The sequence below is a fragment of the Nelumbo lutea genome, chromosome 4 (assembly GCF_056320005.1).
Source record: "Nelumbo lutea isolate HS-2025 chromosome 4, American lotus-T2T, whole genome shotgun sequence".
NCBI classification, from domain to species: domain Eukaryota; kingdom Viridiplantae; phylum Streptophyta; class Magnoliopsida; order Proteales; family Nelumbonaceae; genus Nelumbo; species Nelumbo lutea.
Genome location: NC_142687.1, coordinates 54,837,159 through 54,860,566, shown reverse-complemented (window position 1 = coordinate 54,860,566; position 23,408 = coordinate 54,837,159). Strand labels below are relative to the sequence as shown.

General features: G+C 36.5%; 1 protein-coding gene across 1 annotated transcript; it reads right to left on the bottom strand.

The window, feature by feature from the left end:
* Positions 1-5,991: 5,991 nt before the first annotated feature.
* On the bottom strand, positions 5,992-15,549 carry LOC148860690 (nodulin MtN21 /EamA-like transporter family protein). Its single transcript, XM_088982326.1, has 7 exons — positions 14,903-15,549; positions 14,715-14,762; positions 14,398-14,520; positions 12,985-13,134; positions 12,323-12,494; positions 6,822-6,882; positions 5,992-6,668 (listed from the first exon to the last, which is right to left on the bottom strand). The coding sequence occupies exons 1-7, from the start codon at positions 15,515-15,517 to the stop codon at positions 6,566-6,568; spliced, it is 1,272 nt and encodes a 423-aa protein (XP_088838452.1). The 5' UTR covers positions 15,518-15,549; the 3' UTR covers positions 5,992-6,565.
* Positions 15,550-23,408: the final 7,859 nt, after the last annotated feature.

Here is a 23,408-nt window from a genome sequence, read left to right as displayed (position 1 = left end):
GGTGTGACACTATATCTTACAGTCATGAAAGAGGTCATTCCATGTGGGCATTGATATTATTGGTTGAGAGGTTGAGAGCAAGTATTTGCTTGGGATGAAATGTGATGAACACTTTCCTTAGGTTAAATCATTGGGCTTGGGTTCATAAGATGTATAAAACCTAAGCTCCACTTATATTTAAGTGTTGGGCCAAACTTGAGACCAATAGGATCAGGAGGCGGCTGACTAGTTGTACACTTGTACTAGTGAATTCAGCCCATTTGTTTTAATATATGGCTGAACCCATGTGGCTTAACTTTGGAGATTAGTGGGTCCCATGCCATACAAGGTTTAGGTCGAATTGATTAGTCAGCGATATGAAAATAAAAGATTACTTAAGAGGTTCAATTTGTTTCCAACAAGATTAGTTTGATTAGTCACTTGCCTAGTTTGACTAAGAAGCTAGGTAGTTGGAGATTATGGATCGAATTATGAAAGCTTATTGTTTTCTCATTGTCCTAATTTAATTAGGATTAATTCCTAATTAGAAGTTATCTAATTTAGTTAGAAATCTGATTGGGAAACTCTTTTAAGGATTCTAGCTAGAAGTCCAGTTCTTTATAAGATAAGAGTATAGCAGAATTGAGACATACATTTTACACAGAATTGTTCTTCCAAACCCTAGTTTGACCAACACACTCTGCCTCTTTATTAGTAATGCATTGAAGAAAAAAAGGCCCCATGCTAAAGCATTTTAGCATGGAAACCAATTAGATTGTTCAATTTTTAATACTATTTAGGTCACTTTATTGGGCTTAATCCAATTATAATGTCTTAATAACACACACACACACATATATATATATATATATATATATATATATATATATGTAAATAATAAATATAATTCAAATATCAAATTGAAATATTAACAAGTTCCACTTACTACTATTATATAAATCATATTTACACTTTCTCAAGCACAAACGATTCGTTGGGCATCAAATTATAAGTTAAAAATTGAAACAAACAACAATATATGGAATATTAAATGAATGCATACATATGCTTAAACACATGTATTATATATTATATGCATTAATAAATATATTATGAATAATTTGATTTGTGGTTTTGTTTGATTTCTAAAATTTAAAAAAATCAGTCCAAAACCGCTAATTTCAGTTTGGTTCAGTGCATTTTGGTGGTCTAGACTCTAGTCCACATCATGAACACCCCTAATTTCAGTTTTGTTTTATTATATATAAAAGAATACATCTTAGTTTGCTTATTTATTTATTTATATGTGTGTATATTACATTTTTCTTTTGCTACAAGAAGGAGATGAATGAATGACCTTCCATAGTTGGTTTCCATAGAAATAAATAGATGTAAGCGTGGATATAGTTGTAACTTCCAAAATTTCTTCCAAAGTATGGCGTATTGTCCTGTATTGGTATTTTTTTAAGTTTTATTTATTTAATTTTGAAACCGGTTCAGAGGGGTCGATTTAAGGCCTGACTACCCTCTGAACCAGTGAATGACCCGATACAATCCTTGGAGGGGCGTATCAGTAAGCCATCGACACGAAACGTATCAGCCGATAGGTATGGATACTTTGAACCTTGTATCAAAGTACTGATGAAACAAACCAGCATTCCAGGTTCTGTTATCATTTAATAAATCTGAATCAGCAACAATAAAATCAGGCACCCAAACAACTAGTCTCTACACCATGTACTGAGGTAAATTAGGGACCCAAGGGTCACCCCAAATGCTGATTGTGTCACCACGTCAGTTCGTTTACAACAACCCAAAACCAAAACTCAATGAACCGCACAGATACCTTTTCATGTCCAACAATCATTTTTCTTAGGGACACTATCCAAGAAACTCTCATATGGGAAAAGCTTAGCTTTAAGAATTTGCACCGAAGTAGAACCCGTGTTCATGGTTTTCAAAACCGGTAACCGGTCAGGCCCCCGGGTCCGGTTACATTAAAAACCAGAAATCTTAAAAAAACATTAAAAAAGTAAAAAAACTGCTAACCCGGGTGGTCGGACCGCTAAACCATTCGACCTGAGTAGCAGTCGCGGGTTCTCTTTTTTATTTTCAATGATTTAAATAAAATAAAAAAACAAAAAATAAAATTCCTTTAATATCCCAAGCTCAAATCAATTAATCAAATGTAGGGTTAGAACCCCATTTTCGTTCTTCCCTCCTCCCTCACACCCAACCGACCATTTGCGGCGACCAGCACCTCCGGCGTTCGACGGCGATACACACTGACCAATGGTGATAAACGGCGACTGACAACGATGAATTTGCAGCGGCAACTAACATTTTTTGCGATTTGTAGCACTTCTAGGCTTTGTAGCAAGCGAGTTTGTAGAGGCGGCCATCCCTCACACTCAATCGACTACCTGCGGCGGCCAACACCTTTGGCGTTCGACGGCGACACACACTGACTAAGTGCGATTGGTGACAGTGAATTTGCAGCGACGGCCAACGTTTTTTGCGATTTGCATCACTTCCAGGCTTTGCGACAGGCGAGTTTGCAGCGGCGGCCATCCCTCACACCCAACCAAACACCCTCGGCGGCCAGCACCTCCAGCATTCGATGGCAGCACACACCGACCGACTGACTGCAATTAACGGTGACCGACGACGGCTAGCGTTTTTTGCAATTTGCAGCACTTCCAGGCTTTATGGCAGGCGAGTTTACATCACTTGCAAGTAAAAATTAGTGTAATTTTTTTATCAATTAGGTAAAATTAATCTGTATTGAAGTCTTTTACAGATCAGTCTTGGTTGCATAGCAATCTAACATTCTAGAGTGAATGCTCATATTTCTCCCCTTTTATTTTGGTGCCAGGGGAATCTATCTTTGTGAATCTTGATTTTAGGTCAATGATTTTTGCATTTTAGGACTTAACATTCTAGAGTTTTTTTTCTATATTTTTTGCAATTTTTTTGTTTTTTTTTTTGAATTTTTTGTGTAATTTTTAGATTTTTTTTGTATTTTATTTTCATATATTTTTATGTATTTTGTACTATATTATTTTTTATGTAGATAGTTTTATTTTCTGTATTTTTTTGTTTTTTATTTAATTTTATGCTATTTTTTATTATTTATAAATATTTTTTTTATTTTTAATTTATTTATGACATCACGGGTTGAACTGTTCGACCTGGACAGTTGAACCGTTTAACCGGAAACTGGTCCCCTAACCGGTTCTGTTTCCGGTTCGTTTTTAAAAACCATGCCCGTGTTAGTTAAGATGTGCCACCCAACCTTTGCTAATAGTGCATCAGTAAAACATTTCATTCGACGAATTCCTAAACCTCCAGCCCATTTGGGGAGACAGATTTTGCTCCATGATACTTCAAAATGCAGTCTGATATCCCCTTCTACTCCAAATAAATTGTTGCATGTTGATGTAGGCGCATGTGGCAAGGCCTAGGATGGCACCACGTGGCCTCAGTCGGATGAAATCCTGGCCATCGGCTGCTAATTAACTTCAGCCATGGTCAAGTATAAATAGAGGCCATTCCTCTTTAGGCAAATCATCTTGGCATCTTGTTAATTACTGCTCTCTGGCCTTGTCCGTATTTGACTAACTTGACCATCGGAGACTCCAACTCCACCCCTAAGATAACACCCGGGGCCTCTGACGTGCTCTCTTGTTCTTAGGTCGGACACATCAGCCCTTGGACATATAAGCGCTCGTCAAAGGAAGTGAAGTTACTTGGTTGCTCTCGATCCATCCTTGGCAGCAACATATGTACTTCTCTATTTCACCGAATGTTGAGGTTAGGATGGCTAAAACTTAAACTTGACTTCAAATATGTACGGTTGATGATGAGGCCACACCTTGTTCTTGTAAACAGTTTTGAATGTTGGTGATATGAGTTTAACATCCACCATGAACAAGTGATTGTACTCCTCACTACAAGGCATATGCGGTACCATCTTTTAAAACTATATCCTGTTGACTTACTAAGTCTTAAACTCTGAATCCAATTCAGAAAAATACCTTATGTACACCGTTAAGAAGTCTCAACTCTGAGTCCAATTCTTAAGACAATAAGACCCCTCCAAATATATATAGAAGATGTAGGATCAAACCCATGGAATTGCAAGCTCTCTGTAGCATGGTCAGTGAACCTCACATGCACCCCACTCGGCCTCCACTCCCAACTCCCTATCATGTATAGTATGTAATACCAAGAAAACATAGTTTTTAAAAGAGCAAGGCTTGAGACAAGTCAGTCTCACAATTGTAACATGTATACCAGAAGGCTTCTTCTCTTGTCCTACTAGTACTAGGTATACTAAACTATAACTTCATTTGTGTCAGAGGTTGAGCCTGGTCTTGCAATTGCAATATGAATTGAAACGTACAATCATTTCCCCTGTTACCAAAATGGGTAGTGTATTTCATATGATGTTATCTGACTTCAAATTTGAGTTTCGACATAATCAAATCGAATTTGGATATAACCTAATTCAATTTGATAAATATCCGAATTCAATCAATTATTTAATTCGTATATATAATATATAAAATATTTAAATGTTTATATACTTTTTATAAATAAAGTATGTATTTTATATTTATTGATTACCTAAAATAATTAATTGGTCGAATTCAAATTGAATTGAATATTCAAAATTTTAGTCAAATTTGAATTCAAATATTAATTTTCAATATCCATCGGATATCAAATTGAATTCAGATATCAAATTTTCTAATTGAATTTGAATTTAGATATTGCCTGATTTGATTCAAATTCGATCCGTTCACACCCCTACTCACCTTATAGGCGTCGTTTTGATTGGCCATGGGCTTCAGAAATAGAGAACACATCTTTTTGAGCACTTGTTGGTCATCTGTCTAAAAACAACTAAAGACTAAAAAAGATGTTCAATACAAACAGGAGGCATGTTCCACCAAACAGAATCACTGGAAAGATTTTAGTAAGAGATTTTGTCTATCCAGATGGAAAATTCCCAACTAGAACCCCCATGTTCCCCATTCAAAAGATTAACTATGTTCTACGCATCAGCTAGTATAAGAACTCTGCTCCTTCGCAAAAGACACAGCAGAGACACCTCTTGATTATAACCTTCATTTTTCCTTTGCTTGGGAATTTGGCAAAGGCCAAGCATTCCACACCGGCATGTGGGTTGGACTAAATTTATTTATTAGCCCAATCTAGTGAATAGTAGACTCAGCTAATCAGTTCCACTTTGTATCACATTAGGCGGAGTAGAGCCACTACTCAGATTCACTTGCATGAAGGTGCTTAGGAGGAATTCTAGATGGACTTACTCTGTTGCATCATATACACATCTTTTGAACTTGCTTTGCAAATTTCTATGATGGATAACTTTGCTTGCAAAAGAATCAGTCTTGCAAGATGTAGGTAGGGGGGGGGGGGGAGGCAGAGGTCAAACAATCTTCAAATGAAATGAAATGTCTCCCGACTATAAAGAGTTCAAAGCAGGAAAGAATCACTGATCCTGAACAATCCCTATCTTCATGCATGAACCAAGGCTGTTAAATTCAATAATTCAAACTTCAAAATTGTTTGGCCCATACAAACTTAAATTAATTGGCACTTTTTCTAGTAAGCTTACTGTAGTTTGGAGTCAAGACTTCAGATTTGTACCCACAAAAAAACTGCCTGCTGTCTTAAGGAAACAGATACTGGTATTTCAAAGTCACAAAACCTAAAGTGCAGATTAGAAGAGACAGAAGAATAAGAATTAATAAATCCATATTATTATGGTTACGATCACGTTAACCGGTCCATGTGTTCCAGAATAAAATATTACAAGCAGATCCATTGAGCTAAGCATACATCAACATTAAGTTGGCATTGACTTAAGCTATTGTGCACGAAAAAGGCCAATATACCACCTCTTCATCATTTCAGTGACATTAAGTTGGACAACTGAAATAGCTGTAGCATATCAATAGAGTAGAGGATCTAATGACAATAGAGTGACAACAAAGAACCAGATATTTTTGCAGTCAACATGGAATAGTTGGATACATACAATGACAATAAAGACCCACCACCATCAATGATGATCATATTGATGATATATAAACAAATGCTCATTCAACAATAATGATCTAAGGATGGTCACAACAATGATGGCAACAATTATCATAATACACAACTGTCTCAGAACCTGCACCAACACAATTCTCTTCAACCAGTGTAGTTGATTGACTCATGGAACTTATCCAATGAAGCAACAAATGGTACCACATGTAATCACCCGAGATGGCAGAATTTTCAGTTCAACCTCATCTCAAATAATACGATACGAGCAAGGAAATTTATCTTCCCTGTTCCATCTCTTTTTTTTCCCTATACATATTATGCTAGATGTAGTAGAAGCTCCAAGCAAAATACCTTGAGATTGAGAAATATCAAGCACAGTTTAGACCTAGCTCCACAATTTTGCTTCTAACAAAGCAAGAATCCATATCTTTGAAACATTTGTTCCTTCTTCACTTATGAGTTAGCTGCAATATATGACTTAGCTGCATTGTCCATGATTTCATACTTATTCAATGGTGTTCCGGTAATTAACCATGTATATAGCAACCACAGTCACCAATGCCCCAATCAGTTGCAAAGGCGAGAATGTCTCACCAAGGTAAAAATACCTGACAATAAAACCATACTGTTCAGCATAAAGCAATATATTATAGTGGGTTTTTCATTTTATCTCTGGAGGCACAAAGAAAGAAATCTAGGCAGATGCATGAACTTTTCTTTTCAAATATCTCTTGAAAATATACAGATTTCCATTATCTTACCCGAAAATTGAAGCAAACATTGGGGTTAGGAAGGTGAGAGAGCTAAGCTTAGTCAAACTGCCTGCAAATGCATCAAAGCCAACAATCAATAAACCCTAAATATGAATCAGTTGTAATAATTTTTTCTGTTCTAATAAAATATTTTCATGCTGTCAAAAAGTCCTAAATATGAAATACTGTATCTTAAAGGTTATATTTTAGTTTGACACTGCTTATAAATGGGCTATTTTTACTGCTATATTTATTTATTTATTACTGATTGTTTAGTTCAATATTTAGCTTCTTATTGGATCTTTGGTCTTATGGACCTTATAGGCCTTGTTCAGTATTTGTTTATTGCTGCTGCCTAATCAGGGACATAATTGTAACTTTCTTTTTTCTTATATATCAGTTAATAATAAAAGATACCAGGCGCATCATGACACCCACAATTTGAGTGACTAATCTTCAAACCTTCTCTCTTCTCTTTTTTCCTTCTACATTTATTCTTGTGCCATTCATTTTTTTATCATCAACTAAATTCAGATTTATATTATTTAACAAAACAAGTTGGTATGAGAGCAATCAGTCTTGGTAAGTCTACATTTCTCCCAGGAGAAACTCATGCAGGCTTAGGGATCAATGAACCAGAGATTTTTATAAGCCTGGAGGACTTCTGGCATTGGCACTTGGGCGTCTCTAGAAATTGGCTAGTTTAGAGTGCAGTTTTGGTTAGGAGAGGATATGAAGCCTCTGGAGGTAGCAGCTCACAGAAATCACCAGTTTTCTTTTTTTTTTTTTTTTTGATGAGTACAAAAATCACCAGTTATTACTACCTATCTACTCTGATATTGAATAACAGTTAAAGAGGAGGGGTGTTGCTCTTGCTCTCTCAATTTTCGAAAAACCATCTTCACTAAACCACTAAACCCCTTCACTAAAACCACTAAATAACAACCAACTTGGTATGAGAGCATTGTAAGCTAAGATTGAGAGTTAATTGTTCATCCTGAATGGGCGGCTGGCATCATCTGTATGGTTTGATGGCATCAGTAATGGACAGCTCACCTCTTTAAGGTAAGAAAACGGGTACTAGAGGATGGACCTTCAACCTTGATTTATACACTATAGAGTCTTCCAGCATAGAGTTTATCCTCAATAAACAAACGTCAGTATTTTTTCAAGATTTTCTTCTGAGAAAATGGAAAAAAGAATCAGATTTTCCTTTATACAGCTCTAGACTTTGATTGAAGTGGAGTGTTTTCACATATTTTTCTGTATCACCATCATGTAATCCTTGTTGCAACTATATGGGGTTGTCTACATGAATCTTGTTTCACCATTCCATTCTGTTCAGAGTCATATCCATCATTAAATTATGGGCACTTAAATCATTTCTTATTACTTCCACCCAAATCCTTTTTGGTCTTTCCTTTGCTCTTCTAGCCTCATCAACTTGTAACAGAACACTTTTCTAACATGTTCTGTAGATGGCCTTCTATGCATGTGACCAAACCATCTCAATCAGTTTCTCCCATTTGAGGACAAGGAAAGTGTTTTCTTACAAGATCTGTGGTGCTGAAGCCATAGGACCCCAAGCATGAGAACTGGATGCAGGAGAATCTCATTTTTTAATCATAAATGCAGGAGAATCTCATTTAGGACATGGAAAGTTGGTTTTGCTGCAAGCTTTTTTAGACAGCTGAAAAAGAGGGGAAGGGAAATGTGGAGAGCTGCAGGAACAACAATACTTTGGACAGTTAGGGAAGAAAAAAAAAATAACAGAATTTTTAAATGGCCAGAAAAATCTAAGTAGGAATTAATCAATTAATTGACTGCATTACCATCAAGGTAGACATTGGTTAAAAGTGCTTGAGCTGTTCAAGGAGTTCTCAATTGATGATATTACCAGGGGATGGAGTGTAGTGACATGTTCTTCAACGTCAAAGCCTGCAATTCAGGAGAGTTGGGCTCCATCAGTGCAGCAAAAGTTGAACTTTGACAGGATTTAACTTGGTAACCCGGGACCATCGGGTATAGGGGGAATCTTAAGAGATGGAGGACAAGCCTTGGCTTTATACTCTGGACCAATAGTGTAAGAGATCACTAAGAGCTGAAGTTTTGGCCATTCTCTGAGGGGGATTCCAAGTTGGTGATAGGGCGGATGCAAGCAAATGAATTAGGAATCTGGACAAACAGACAAACTGTGAGGGAAAACAGGTGTCTAACAAAAGAGATTAGTATAACCTTTAGATGAGTTAGGGTCAGCCAATGGATTGAATGAAAGCTACTGTTTCCAATCCAAGAAAAAAAAAAGAATCCCATGGTAATGTCCTAGTTAGTTAATTCTATGCAATCCCACCTTAGTTGATTGTTTTTTAGTTGAAAACAGAAAAAGTGATTCGGATGGTATATGCTTTGTAGGACAAGTGGTGAATCTACTGCTCATTTACTAATCTCCTGCCCACTCACCTCTTGTATTTAGGAGTATGTATTTTCTTTCTTTGGCATAGGTGGGAACCTCTAGATCGCATAGGTGCATTATTTGAGGACTCCTTTTTCATACCACCAAAGAAAGGAAGACTTTTATAGAGTTGCACTGGAGATTCTGTACTTTGGGCTGTGTGGGGTGAGAGAAGCATAAGAGTCTTCAATGAAGAAACTCATCAAAAAGGAAACTGTTAAAAGAGAACATGGTAGTAATGGTAGCTAATTGGGTGAGGGATGTGCCAACCTTTGAACATTTCTCTATAGACAAAATTTTAAGTGGGTGGAGGTAGGTGGCAAATTCATACTCACAAACCATTCCCTTGTGGAAAAAAGTTCTTCCAACAACCACTCTTTCTCTGTAATTATTGGGCGCATAAATATTGGGATCACTCATTCAAAATCATCTACCTCATTCAACATTACAAACACTGAGAAACTACCTCTAAGCTCCTCGACAAATAGGTAATCATCTATATCCCAACAAGTGATAATCCCCCTCTCCCCACCCAATGCTCCCCAAAGCATCTATCTCTTAAAGCTTTGACTCTTGGATAAGCATAATTTCTAGATTTGCTCTCCTTAATGTAACCTTAACTATCCTCCTTTTCCTTGCACTTTTGAGGCCCCTAATGTTCCTGCTCATAATGTCATTCCACCAATTTTTATCACCTTTCTACTGTTCCCACTCCTATCTGGTGCCCCTCCTATCCACTTTCTCACACCCTACTTTCTCATAAGAAATATCAAATCTGTGCTTCTCTTCTTTTGTTTGAGCTTAGCATCAGTTCCCCCCTCCTCCTAGAATAAACTTTAGTGTCTTAATGAGTGGAGACCTCTAAGCCCATCTGATTTGTAAAGGACTGTAAGAGATTCATTGGTTGGTTCTCAGATATTTCTTGGCAAGGTTGAGGAGAATCTATACGATCCACTACAGCTGGTTCCAACCCAATCTCAGTGACTCACTGCACTACTTGACTAGTTCAAGGTCTTCCTCAGCTTCAACTACTTACCAAAAAATGATCTGATAATTTCCCAGATCCTTTCCCCCTTTCCCTCACACTTCTTCATTCACAATTCATACAATCTCCAATTCCCAAATTTCTGTCCCTGATACAGACAATGTGGTTGCTCGTGATTGACAGACTGGGAACCTGGAAAAGCTACAAGGTCCACAAACTGTGAGTGAGAGAGAACTAAATCACCAGAGTTAGAGATACCTCTGGGGCCCTGGCAAATTAGATGAATGTTAAAGGATTTATCAAAGGATTTATCAGCTTGTGGTTGCATCTGACTCTCAAGACTCGTGGCTACAAAGGCCAAAAAATGGCCAGGCAGTCTTCTATGGCCTATTGCCTTCTCTATTTAAGACATAGTAGTGGCCATCTTCCAACTAACTTACACCCTGTAAATGAACATCCATAGTCAGGCACATCTCCTCTTCTGTGGCAGGCCTTTGGTGGGAGCACTCATCTCAAGCATTAGGCTTCACCTCCACCAATTATGATGTGTGAGATTCTTCCTCCCTACTGTCATTACTTGCGTCTGGTTGAATTGCATTCTGAAGAGAGTGTCACCACCACATATAGGTCCATGCTAGATTAAATGGGCAAGCACCCAAATCCATTGAAAAATCAAGAAAAAAAGAAGAGAATGAAGTTGGTTGATCAATTACATATCCTGTATAGACCATAGTTTCCAAGGCGCCAAGGTGACCCTAGGCAACAGGTGAGAGCTTAGTCACCTAGTCACTTAGGCGCTTGCCTGGGTGTCAACCAGTGTATCAAATATAACCTTGCTTTTCCTAGTGTTTCAAGGTTTGTTTCTTAGAAATAATCCTTCCATTCCTAATGTTTCAAGGCTAGTGTCTAAGAAATATCATCCCTAGGAAAAGAAGGGACTAAACCTTTGTTTTTGTCATAGAAAAAAGAAAACAAATCAGAAAAGTAAAGAAAAGGAAAGTCGAAGAACCTGTTTTTGTCTCAGAAAAGTGAAAGCAAAAACCCTAAAAAATGATGAAGGAGAAGAAAGGGCAAAGCTCCTGTTCTTGTTTCAACCAAAAATAAATGTAAGAAAAAAACATTGAAAAAGATGATTATGATGATGATCTGGCGAAGCCCCTGTTCTTGCTTCAGGAAAAATAAGAAAACAAAAGCATCAAATGAAGAAGGAGAAGGGGCATAACCCCTGCTTTTGTTCCAGAAAAGGAAGGAAAAGAATAAAAAATTTAAGAAGCAGTGAGGGTTATTTGTTGTAAAGTACAAAAATAGAAAAATATTATAAAATAATGTAAAGTATAATACAAAAATTAGTTGGCGTTCGGGCGAGGCGAGCAGTAAAAGTGCTTAGTTGCCTAGGCAATGCCTTGACAACTATGGTATAGATATCCGATTCCATGTTGTGAGCACTGTTTTTAAAAGTGTGAGAAGTGTACACCTGCAGGCGAGATGCCCCCAAAATGCCCTAAGGCATAGGCTAGAGGCACTGACACCTCTGAGGCATACACCTCAGGTGCAAGAGGTGCACGCCTCATATGCTTTTTTCATGAGGCGTGCTAGAGGTGTACACCTCATGGGCCTCCTTCCTCTTCTTCCTCCTCATCCCCCTCCTCTTAAGGAGGCTTACACCTCCTTGTGGTCGGGAGGCTTACACCGCACACCTCTAGGTAGTGTAACACCTCGCATCATGCCTCTGCATTTTAAAACATTGGTTCTGTGAACATATTATTAGGGTAAAATGTGGGATCAATTACCACAACTAATTGCAATTGAAATAATATGTATGTGCAGCAGAAAATATAAGCAATTTTCACGTTTAGTTAACCCTCCTATATTTTTTCTACTTTTCCACTGGGGGGTCTACTAACTTGGAGTACTCGGTTACAAATACCACGATAACAATTATTAGAAACAATACCAATAAATGAAAAGTCTACAAAAGGTTAAGAAGACAATTAGATATCATATTTTCATTTCCTTGGAAAAACTGCACCACAGAACCAAGGAGATGAAAAAAGAAGAAAACACGAAAATGACCTCTTGTTGCATTGTAGAAGAAGACACCATAGCTGATGGCACTTCCAAAAATGGAGGTGTAGAGAAGTGCCAAGAGATCATTTGATGTTAGTTCCTTAAAACTTCCACTAGTTGCAGGATCATGATTGAGCACAGAGATTGCCACAAGAGGGAGCCCACCAATAATCATGTGCTGTAATGAGGAAAAATGTAAGCATGTTAGCCCCTTTGGTTGGGGGTCATAAATAGACAATATAATTGAATTTATAAATTCTCCCTGCAACCTCTGGTAGGAAAACATTGTCTGAAATGCATATAAGTAATGAAGACCAATGGAAAGATTTTTTTTTAATAGATGATGTATAATTTGTATTAAAGAAGAGGGAAAGACACCCTCAGGAAAACATGTACATGACTACATGTATATCAGCTGTACATGAAAGAGACAAAATGTACAGTAAACCTTTTTCTGTAAAACAAAAGAATCATAAAAAAATCACTCCCCCGATAGAAACAGAAATGGTGGAACCTAAAATACAACAACTTTTTGTGACATCTAGCCATCCCACCAAATACTGCTTTGCTTTACCCAGAATTGACTCAACAGGGTGTTCCTTATTGTCAAAAAACAAAGGAAAGGATTATCAAATCCTGACTTGAATAAATTGACAAGTATGACTTACCCAGCCTGTTGCCATGACAGGGTCCGAGTACTTGGAAACCCAGCGAACCATGACAGTACCCACTGCCATGCTTTGAGCTGCAAGGAGCATCCACCACTCCCCACTCCCCCATAGCGAAAAACTACTCCCTTCAAAATTAAGTGCAGGTACCTGCAAAAGAAACACCATGCCTCACAATGGCTCCACCAGAGAGAAGGAATATCATACAAGTGTCAAGCAACACAAACATTGCTGTTTACCACAACAACAAAATCATGAGACTGGTTGCAATACTAGGGGAAAGACAATAAAAACTTTGTAACATCAGTCCTTATAATATTAATATGTGAATCAGTGCATGCTTTTGATTTCATCAAAGAAATGAATGCCATTTTCAATAAGTTGCTAAAAGTTTAATTTAGAGTTGTAAACTGGGAAAATGGGTAAAAGTCATGATAACCTTAATATGTTCTTTATGACTGCGAGGTGCACCAAACAATAAGAGAATTGACTCTACACATAAACAGAGTTTCAGCAGTAAAGTTGTTGATCCAAAAAAGATATGTTCAGGTTAAGTAATCTTGTGCGTTTTCACTAAGAGATAGGTTGCTGTCAATGAAAGAAGAGAAGAAAGTGTGGAGAAGAAGAAGAGAGAAGAGAAGAAAAAATGGGAGCAGAGAGAACAGATCATCCCCAATTTCTTTGATACATTGGGCAGAATTACAAGTCTTCCCCTCATAATGTGGCAGTGGTTATAACCATAATAAACAAATAAGAAAGTGGACTGGCCCATACAGGAAAGCCCATGACTAATAAACAAACAAGAAAAAAGAATAAACATCACACTTTTCTACAAAAAGAAATCAAACTACTCATAATGCAGTTAAAATAGTCAATAATGGTATACCTGCAGGTCCGAAACAGAAGCAGAAACTTTCTAGACACCACAACATTTATGAACCACTGAGACACACTTTTAATAACTAGTATCACTATTTATCACTTTCACTTTCTTAATACTCTGCTATAAATGTCCTTCCAACTTTTTGATTGCCTAATGATAAAATGACATACAACAATCTTATAGCTAAATCCTACTCCTTAGAATAATCTATATCAAATTTCAACATCTAATCTCCAACAAAAACACAATTATACAAGTATTGATATAGGGAGTGTTCAACAACATGGTTGGTTGTGGTTTTGAAAACAAAAACAACTGCCACATCAGCAAAATTATATTGTTTTTTTCTGATGTGGCAATTGTTTTTGTTTTCACAAACAAAACCAACCATGTTGTCGGACACCCCTATGGTTGATCTAAAATTCCTCATCAATATTCAATAGATAAAGAAGGGCTAGAGTTCAAACTAAATCCTAAAGTTTAGATACCTGCCAACTAATAAAGAATATACCGGTTTACCAGAAATATACCTCAAGAAGTAAAAGTCCTATGACACCAAGCACAAGTCCAGCAGCTCCAATAAACCCAATGGATTCACCAAATAACAAGGAAGCAAGTATAGCAACTGTCAACGGTTGTGAATCGATTATTACCTGCATTTTTCATTTTATTCAGCTGGTAATTTTTTGGAATCACAAACTAGACAAAAATACCAAATATTACAGGATTCATACATTGGTAAAACCAACATCAGGTCAAAATAGCAGATAAAATAAAAGCATACAATCACTGAAAAACATTAGCTGTTGGCTGATGGAAAATTGAAAACATGAAAAATATTACTTACGCTACCTAAACCAGCCGATGTTTTCTGCAAACCTTCAGCAAGGAATCCCTGTACAAATATTAAAAATATTAGAAACAGAAAATCAAGAAATGTATCAGTCAGGAAAGGATAAGACCCAGAAAAGAAAATGCCAAATATCAGAACACCCTAATAGTTGTAATTGCAAATCATTATTATGCCTACCTCACCTGAAAACATGCAGCATCAACAATACCGAACAGAATTATTGAAAACCAAGCTTCAAGGCCTGAAGGTTGTCTCCTCCCTCTGAATCCTGCAAACCCAATCAATAGCATCCCAGCTGGAATAAGCCGGAAAGCAGACACGAAGAACGGTCCAGCCTTAGGCAATACCTCCTTCATTGCCACCATAGCCGTCCCCCAGAAGAAGAACGGCGACACTAGAAGAGCCCAATCCAAGACCTCAGTAGCAAAACCCAAATCAAGCGTTTCCGCATTCTTGTCCTCAATTTCTAACGTTGAGCTGTTAGCCTGCAACAACTGATCAGTCTCGGAGTTGGCTCCCGGCGAATTGACGACGCACTCAACGTCGAGACCAGTGCCAATGCAGTCGACAGAGGAGTCCATTTCGGACTTTGCCCTGGTGCAATTGACGACGGTTCTTGTAGCCCTGACCCGAGCACTGCTGAGGCGATTATTATAAGATGAAACCCCACTAGTAGACCTGAGGAGGGTTTGACTCGTGATGCCATTTCTTGATCTGGGATTCAGCAGAGGCGGATTTGGTGTACCAAAGACGGGAAGGTTGGAGTGGAGATGAAGGAAAGAAATGGTTGTAGCCATGTTCGTTTCTCTTGATTATTTTTTTATCTTCTTTCCAATTTCTTCGTTCGTTTGTTTTAGTTGGAATGGAAGTTGGAACCACTGTTTGCGTTACGGACAGGTGTCCTTTTTCTTCTTTTTTTGACTTTTTATTTTATAAGCATTGGAATATTAAAAAACTTTTACCAAAAAAAAAAGAAATATTAAAAACCGCTTAGAAAACATCCAGCCGTGAATCAATGCACAGCTGCAGGTGGCTGTGAGCTTGTGATCTGTGAGCACGATGTGCGCACGGTTGCGTGAGGGCTGTATCCGCGGATATAAGGTAGGTCGTTACATCCGCAAAACTTATGTTGAGAGAGTGGTGAGAGGCCGGGAGGGGTACATCGTGCAAATGGATCGGATCCCAATCCGATTTGAGATCCGATCCTGTTTTGTGGGATTCGGATGTATTCGTATCGGATCGGATAACAGGATCTGATTGATCAAATTTGAATCAGCCCCTATCCGAGTTGAGATTGTGTGTGTTATTTATTTATTTGTAAATATGTTTATACTGTATATTTGTAATTTTTTATAAAAACATATGTATATATATGATGGAAATAATTAAATAAAATACTTGTATGTTTTGTTTTTCTTTATATAAATGGTTATATATTTTTTTTCACAAATTAAATCGGATTGGATAGTATTTGGATATCCAACATTATTAATAGATTCAAATTCAAAGCTGTGTTTGTAAGATCTAATTGGATCTTTGAAGCATATCGGAATGGATGTTTGAACTATCAGATTGCATTCGGATGTACCTCGGTTCGAATTTTATCTAATCTGTTTGCATCCCCATGGGCGCCCAGCCCCAATGCACCCCAGCCCATCCTAGCCATGTATTGGGAACATCTCCCACGACAAGTATGGGAGATATTCCCAATGCATGCTAGGATGTGCATGTGGGGCGCCAATCTGAACTCGAGCAAGGGACCCTTCTTTGATAACCAATTAGCAACTTCTCTCTGCTTGTATTTGATCGTCAATTTGTTCTTTGATGGATCTCATAATAATCATCGAGAAGAGTCCCTAGGTTCTATGGTGGATCCATTCTTCCTTGTGGCTCCTAATCACTAGATGTGAATCTCCTTTCATAGTGCACTTATTTTTGATAACCATCTTTTACCAAAAAAAATTGTTAACTATCATGTACTTATAATTCCTGAACTTTATGGCCGTGATGGGCTTTGTGGGTTGCTTAGGCTTATGCTTGGCTAATAGTGCAATAACCACTGTCATTTTGACACTGAGAATCAAACCTTACTCATATCATCTCTTACTATAACACCCAATGCATAGTGACCATCTTCCCATGAAGAGGAATTAACGGTTAGATAGTGTATGCCCTTAGCTTCAATCAGATTGATGTACTTATTGACATTTATTATAAATGAATGAAATACATAATTGATTCATGTTATTATGGTGCATTTTTGTGTAATACCCTTAAACTAGACACTTATGAGACTCGTGTTAGTTTAGAATCTCCACAGCCGTTGGATAGACCTGGGGAGGTTTATCCTATCAAAGCTGACACTAATGTGCTACCAAGTGGGTTGGGGTTGCTTGTCTCAACTACCAGGGTGAGACGTATGGCACATGCAGTGTGGGTTTTCTTAAAACCTTGAACCAGACCAAATTCTAATATTGCCTTGGACCTTGGAGACAGGTAGGAAAAATTGGAATGTTACACCTGACCCTTAGACTCTAGTATGGTACTACACTAGTTGTCAGATTGGGTTGTCTTTGATATGACAATCAGCGAGATTCTTAGAGGGGCTTAAAACCTGGGTATGTTGGGACAATCTAAGAATTCATCTGAGTGGGTGATCATAGTGATAGAATTAGCCCCTTTGTCAAATAAAGTGAATAATCAGGGAATTCACTCTCTTTGATGGAAACCTAAACTACTTTCAGTTGATTTCAAACTTGTTGAAATTTATTTTGCAAAATATATTTATATAGATATATACATATATATTATGGTTTTACAAAATGTTTGCAAAAATGTTTTAATTCCCAAGATCAATATAAGTAGAGAGTGCAACACTGTACATTGCAGCCGAGGGAGATGTCATCTCTTGTCGGGTAGTGTTTGATCATTATGGGCTGAGAGGTTAAGTGTAAGACCATTTAGGGATAATAAAACATGATGGGTTAATCTCACATCTACCCCCAGTCCTTGGGCCTTCATAAGATGGCTGGACCCAATGACCATTTAGTGTAAATGTTGGGCCCATTAAGAGACCATATTGATGGACTCAGGGGTTCACTATATTCAGTAGTGAATTCAATCAGGCCTTGTAATAGAGGCTAGGCTAAACCCATGTGGCTTATGTGGAGGTCAATGATAAGGTCCCATGCCTTGCAAAGAAATCCAAGCTAGTTAGCATTAAAGGAAGTGGGCCTGAAAGCTTAATGGGTGTAAAGCCCATTTCAAACTAGGTTAATTTGATTAATTAAATAGGGGGAGAATCTGGGTATGGATCAGCAAATAAGGATAAGAGTTCCTCTTATCCACTTAAAGAGTCCAAATCCAAATAAAGATTTGAATTAGAAACTTTTAATTGGATTAGAAGAAGTTGATCCTGATCTATAGATAAGATAAGGGATAAGCATTATCACTTAAAAAGTTCAGATCCAAATAAATATTTGGATCAAGAAACTCTTAATCAAATTATGAGATTAACTTTTTAAGGTCTATATAAAGGAGGATGGAGAACTGGAATAACACACATTTTGATTGACTTTTCTGCTTTCAGTTCTCTCTGTCTATTCTTTCCGCCCTACCCTGTTTGATCTCAACCTCTTGGAGTAATCAAGATTGGATCTTGATATTGTTTCTTGGTGGAAGAAACAATCTTGAAGCTATGTTCACATCCTTAAACAATTCTTGTTGAAGAATCCACTTGTTGATCCTACCTCACCTTAAACTGTGTCATCTTCAATATAGGAAGGATTTGATACCCTCTTTGGGTGTGAACACCTATGTTATGAGGAGTTTTTTCGTGTGGATTCCATATCAGGTATTCCTCTCCCTAATATTGGTTTCAGATTTGGTCCCGTTTCTTTCAAGAATGAACATTGAAAAATGTAGTTTTTCTAAATCAGGGAATAGGATTCCCAGATGGGAGAAAGAAATTTTTGAAATTTTGCCCAGCCACCTCGAATGGTTTGGTCGTCCATATGATGGATCTCCCATCCCTTCATTAACTTGTTCTAAAACAATTTTGTGCTACGATTTTTCCATGTGTCACAATATGAAACTTGATCTGGCTAGGAGATTAAGTCGATTCAAGTTTTTACTTGGTTCCCTAATTTTGACCCATTGCTCAAGGACTTGTTCGTCATCATTACAACCACGAATGCCTTCTTTAAACCTAGCCTATAAGACTCTTACCACTTTATAATGTAAAAAAGAAAAAGATGGTCAAAGTCCTCATCTCTCCCACAAAAAGGATAGTCACATTCTTTTCTCACACCCCATTAACACCAAAATTTTTCTTGGTGCCTTTAACCTCTTTATACCCTAAAATTTGAAAACATAACCAAACCAACCTGAAACTTGTAAAAACCTAAAATCCTCTGCTGTGTGTAAAATTACATAGATAAAATTAAAAATTAACAAGAACATTTAGATCAATATCTAACACTACATAGGCTTTAGTACCCCGACCAAACATAATCCCTAGACTTAGGAAACTATAACTTAGTTATATGTTGAATTTCATGACTAAACTCTAAAGATCCATTGTTCATCACCCCAACTTTCTCTTTAACAATCCAATCTATGCAATTTTTGAACCTTGACTCCACAAAGTTAAATCCGACACATCCATTGCCTCAAGGATACCAATATATATATATATATATATATTTATTTATTTATTTATTTATTTATATAATCAACCCCTAAATCCCACCTCAAACATATGACTGTCAACCATAAAAATGTCAAGATTCCATTTCGACGATAATTCATCTCACACCCTCATTTTCTCCCCACTTCCATGAACAACTAAACTAGTCTCCCCCTTTCCTCATCTCACCCCCATATTCCATTTTCCCTAACAAAAAAAAAAATAAAGAATCAAGAGCTCCACTCGATCATGTCATGAAGAAGAAGAAAGAAGAAAGAAAGAATGAGAAGAAAAGAACAAGGAAAGGAAGGCTATTCTCACCCAAGGAAAAAACCTAGAGGTTTCCCCCATTTCGTCCAAGGTAAGAACACTCTCTCATTCCTAGACCTCTCTCACACAACCCAAAATAGAACCAACAATCCTTCCTGTCAACTCTTCTCCCTCTCCAACCTCAGTGGCCGACCATTCAAACTCCCTCTCTCTCACAACACCACTTGAACCAAACCAACAAAACCCTCACACCACCATCTTCTTCCTTCCTCTTCACTCTCTCACAGAACTGAACCCAAAACCCTTCCATCCTCTTCTTCACACTTTAACCTAAACCAAACCCTAAACCGAATTTCCTTTCCTCTCACTCCCATTCTCTCAATCAAAAACTAAAAAAGGAAAAAAAATCTAGCTCCCATCTAGCAAGGGATTTCGGCCAAGGGAGAAATAAGAAAAGAAAAAAAAAGTAATGAACTAGCTTATTTCCCATTCAACCAAGAAGAGAAGAGCTCCTTCAAGCAATCTTGCATCCAGACAAAGCAACACTTTTGGCCAAGAAGAAAAACAACAACAATAAAGGCTTAACCCAAGCTAGGACTGCTAATACTTTAGCATTCTTTCCTCCCCAACTGTTTGAAAAAAGGCCATAAAGAGGTGAGCTTCTCACCTCATCTTATTTTCTTTTTTGGTATTCATTTTCTTAAGGGTGGTGGCTCCATTCAATTTTATCCATAAGGTGAACCCCAAATCAATTAGGATGTTTACAAAGAGGTAATGGTAGAAAAAGCTTCTTTAGCATGGGATGAAAATGAGAAGAAAATATCACTTTGAATGTTAGGGCTATGAATTGTTTCTATTGTTCATTAGACAAAAATGAGGCACAAGAAATATGGAGAATCCTAGGGGTTACCCTTGAGGGAACTAACTAAAGGAGTACAAAATAAGCATTTTGGTACATGCATATGAGCTTTTCAAAATGAAACCACATGAATTTCTCACTCACATACTTACCTGTTTTACATATTTTGTCAATGTGATCAAGTCCCTTAGAAAGACATATCTGGAGGATGAAAAGATAAGAAATATATTAAGATATCTTCCATAGGAATGGGAAGTAAAAGTAATAGTCACCCAAGAAGTAATGTATTTGAATACTGTATAGATAGATGACTTGATATGATCTCTTCATACTTATGAGATGATATCAAAGAAAAAGAAGAAGATGAAGGCTGCACCAACAAGAAAAAAATTGCCCTCAAAAGTGTTGCTGAAAGAAGGGAAGAAGAGGAGAATTGCAGTAAGGAGGAAATGACACTCTTCTCAAGAAAGTTCTTAAACTTTCTTAAGAACAAAAGAGGCACTACAAAGATGACAACAAGAAAAGAAAGCTCACATGCTTTGAATGTAAGAAAGTGGGCCATATCAAATTTGAGTGTCCAAACTTGAAGAAAAACTTCAAAGGGAGGAAGAATGCACTAAAGGCTATATAGGATGATACAAGTTTTAGTAGAGAAGAAGAGTTAAAGAATAAACAAGCCAAGTTGTGTCTACTGGTTGAAGAATAAGATGAGGTAATTCCTAATCCTACTTCCTTTGTTTTTATTTTACCAATGAAGAGCTTTAACAAGCTCTAGAAGATTTGTTAGGAGAAAGGAAAAGGTTAGAAAATAAAGAGCTTAGAAAAATAACTGAAAATATTATCGTCCAATCTAGTAGCATAAGGAGTCAAAACATCATTCTTGCATCTTCTAACTCAACTATGAAGGCTCAAAATCAAGAACTAAGATAGGAAAATAAAAAATAGATGATTCTATTAAAAAGTTAACTAATGAATATTTTAATTTGAAAATAGAAAAAGATGATTTGACTGATTTCCTAAGAACCATAGGAAATTTTACTAGTAGTACAAAAATTTAAATAAAATGCTAGGAAATCAAAGAATATGCAATGGTAAGGGATCAAGTACACCTACACTAAAAAAATGGCAATCCCATAAAACTATGTTTGTAAAAGAATCAAGTTCAAAACAAATGAAATCTTGTACGTATTGTTGTAAGATTGGCTCATTCAGCCTAGCCTTGATATTATAGAAGAAATCTCAAGGATCCAATAGTTAAATGGATTCAAAAGAAGAAGGTCACTAACCCCAAAGGCCCAAGATGAAATGGGTACCCAATTTTATTGATTGAATCTATAGGATTAATCCTTTAAATGGCATAAGAATCATGGACATGCAAATCAAGGGTCGAGTAGTTCATCATGTCAAGGAAAATAGATATATGATGAGAAGGCCAGGCCAAAATGAGGTTCTCTTTTCAAATAGATTCATGTATGATGAAAAACATGATTCAACTCTTGTGAAAAAAATACTGGTTGATTGATAATACCTTAAATTATGATAATTTACTTATCAATAAAATTGTTGGCATTACTTATCATTTAGTTTGATAAATGATCAAATTATTAGATATGACTGTCCAAATTTTTGAACATTTATGTGATTCCTAAATTATTTTGATTAAATGGTAATTTATGTTGTGATTGAACACAAAATGAATGATTTGATTCTACTATTGGTACCTATAATACCCTTAAACCTCCTTGGAAATTGTACAAAAATTGTTTTGTTCTATGTGCCATTAAAAGACAAGGTGATTCTATAAAAAAATTGAGTTTCGACGATGTTAGACAAATGTCACAAAAAAGGCAATAAACATCACGAAAAACTTCTTGCGACATTTGTGCTTGCGACATTTTCACAAATGTCGTGCCTAAAAAAGTCTCAAGAAGTTTTTGTGACGTTTGTGGTGATTTTTAGTGATATTTGCAAATGTCACAAAAACTATTCTATATGTTGTTTAGTTGCACTTTTGGTGACGTTTACAAACATCAGTAGAATGCACGCTTTTGGTGACATTTACAAACGTCAGCAAAATGCACAGTTTTAATGACATTTACTAATGTCAAAAAAAGCATAGTTTTGGTGACATTAAATAACATTGCCAAAAGTGATTGAAGTTTTTTGTTTGCAACACCTTTGGTGATGTTTAGCAAATGTCGTCAAAAATTAAATTCTTTTTTTTTCTTATTTTCCTATTTTTGGTATTCCAATGATTTTAAAGCATATGATTATCACCTATTTTACACTTAATTCATCACATTCATCCATATAACCATTTAATTGACAATAAAATTATAACAAAAGTGAATATTTTAATTAATGATAAAAGTACATAAAAAATGAGTTTCATACTTTAATGTCATAAAAAATACCAAATTCTTTTTACATAAATTAATAAACAACAAAAATGTAGAATATTGATATCTAATATCTTCAACCATGCCTTTTTATGATTCTTGTATTGGTTTGACCTGAAAAATAAAGAAAACGAATATAAAAATTAGATTGTTCATTATAATACATCAAAATGAAATAAGAAATCCCAAAATAAACCATTTTACAAATATCTAAGGTTCATATGTTTAAAGACTAGTTAAAAACATAAAGAGAACCTAAGAATTCTATTTTAGGATAATCCAAAGTGAAAACACTTAGATATGGGAGTGGATGATGGATTGTATTATGCACGAGTTCACATGTACAAATTTTATACATACAAGTCAAGAACATATTAAATATGCAAATGTGTGGCCTTCACCAACACAAAAACCTAAACAACATGTATAAGTGGGCCCTTACTAACATGAAACCTATAGAAAATAGATATTTG

Excerpts from the sequence above, each read along its gene's own strand:
- LOC148860690 (XM_088982326.1), bottom strand. The coding sequence starts at position 15,517 with ATGGCTACAACCATTTCTTTCCTTCATCTCCACTCCAACCTTCCCGTC. Across the intron at positions 12,495-12,984 it reads CTGTCATGGCAACAGGCTGG|CACATGATTATTGGTGGGCT; the intron begins GTAAGTCATACT and ends TCCTCATTACAG. Across the intron at positions 6,669-6,821 it reads ATGTTTGCTTCAATTTTCGG|GTATTTTTACCTTGGTGAGA; the intron begins GTAAGATAATGG and ends TTTTATTGTCAG.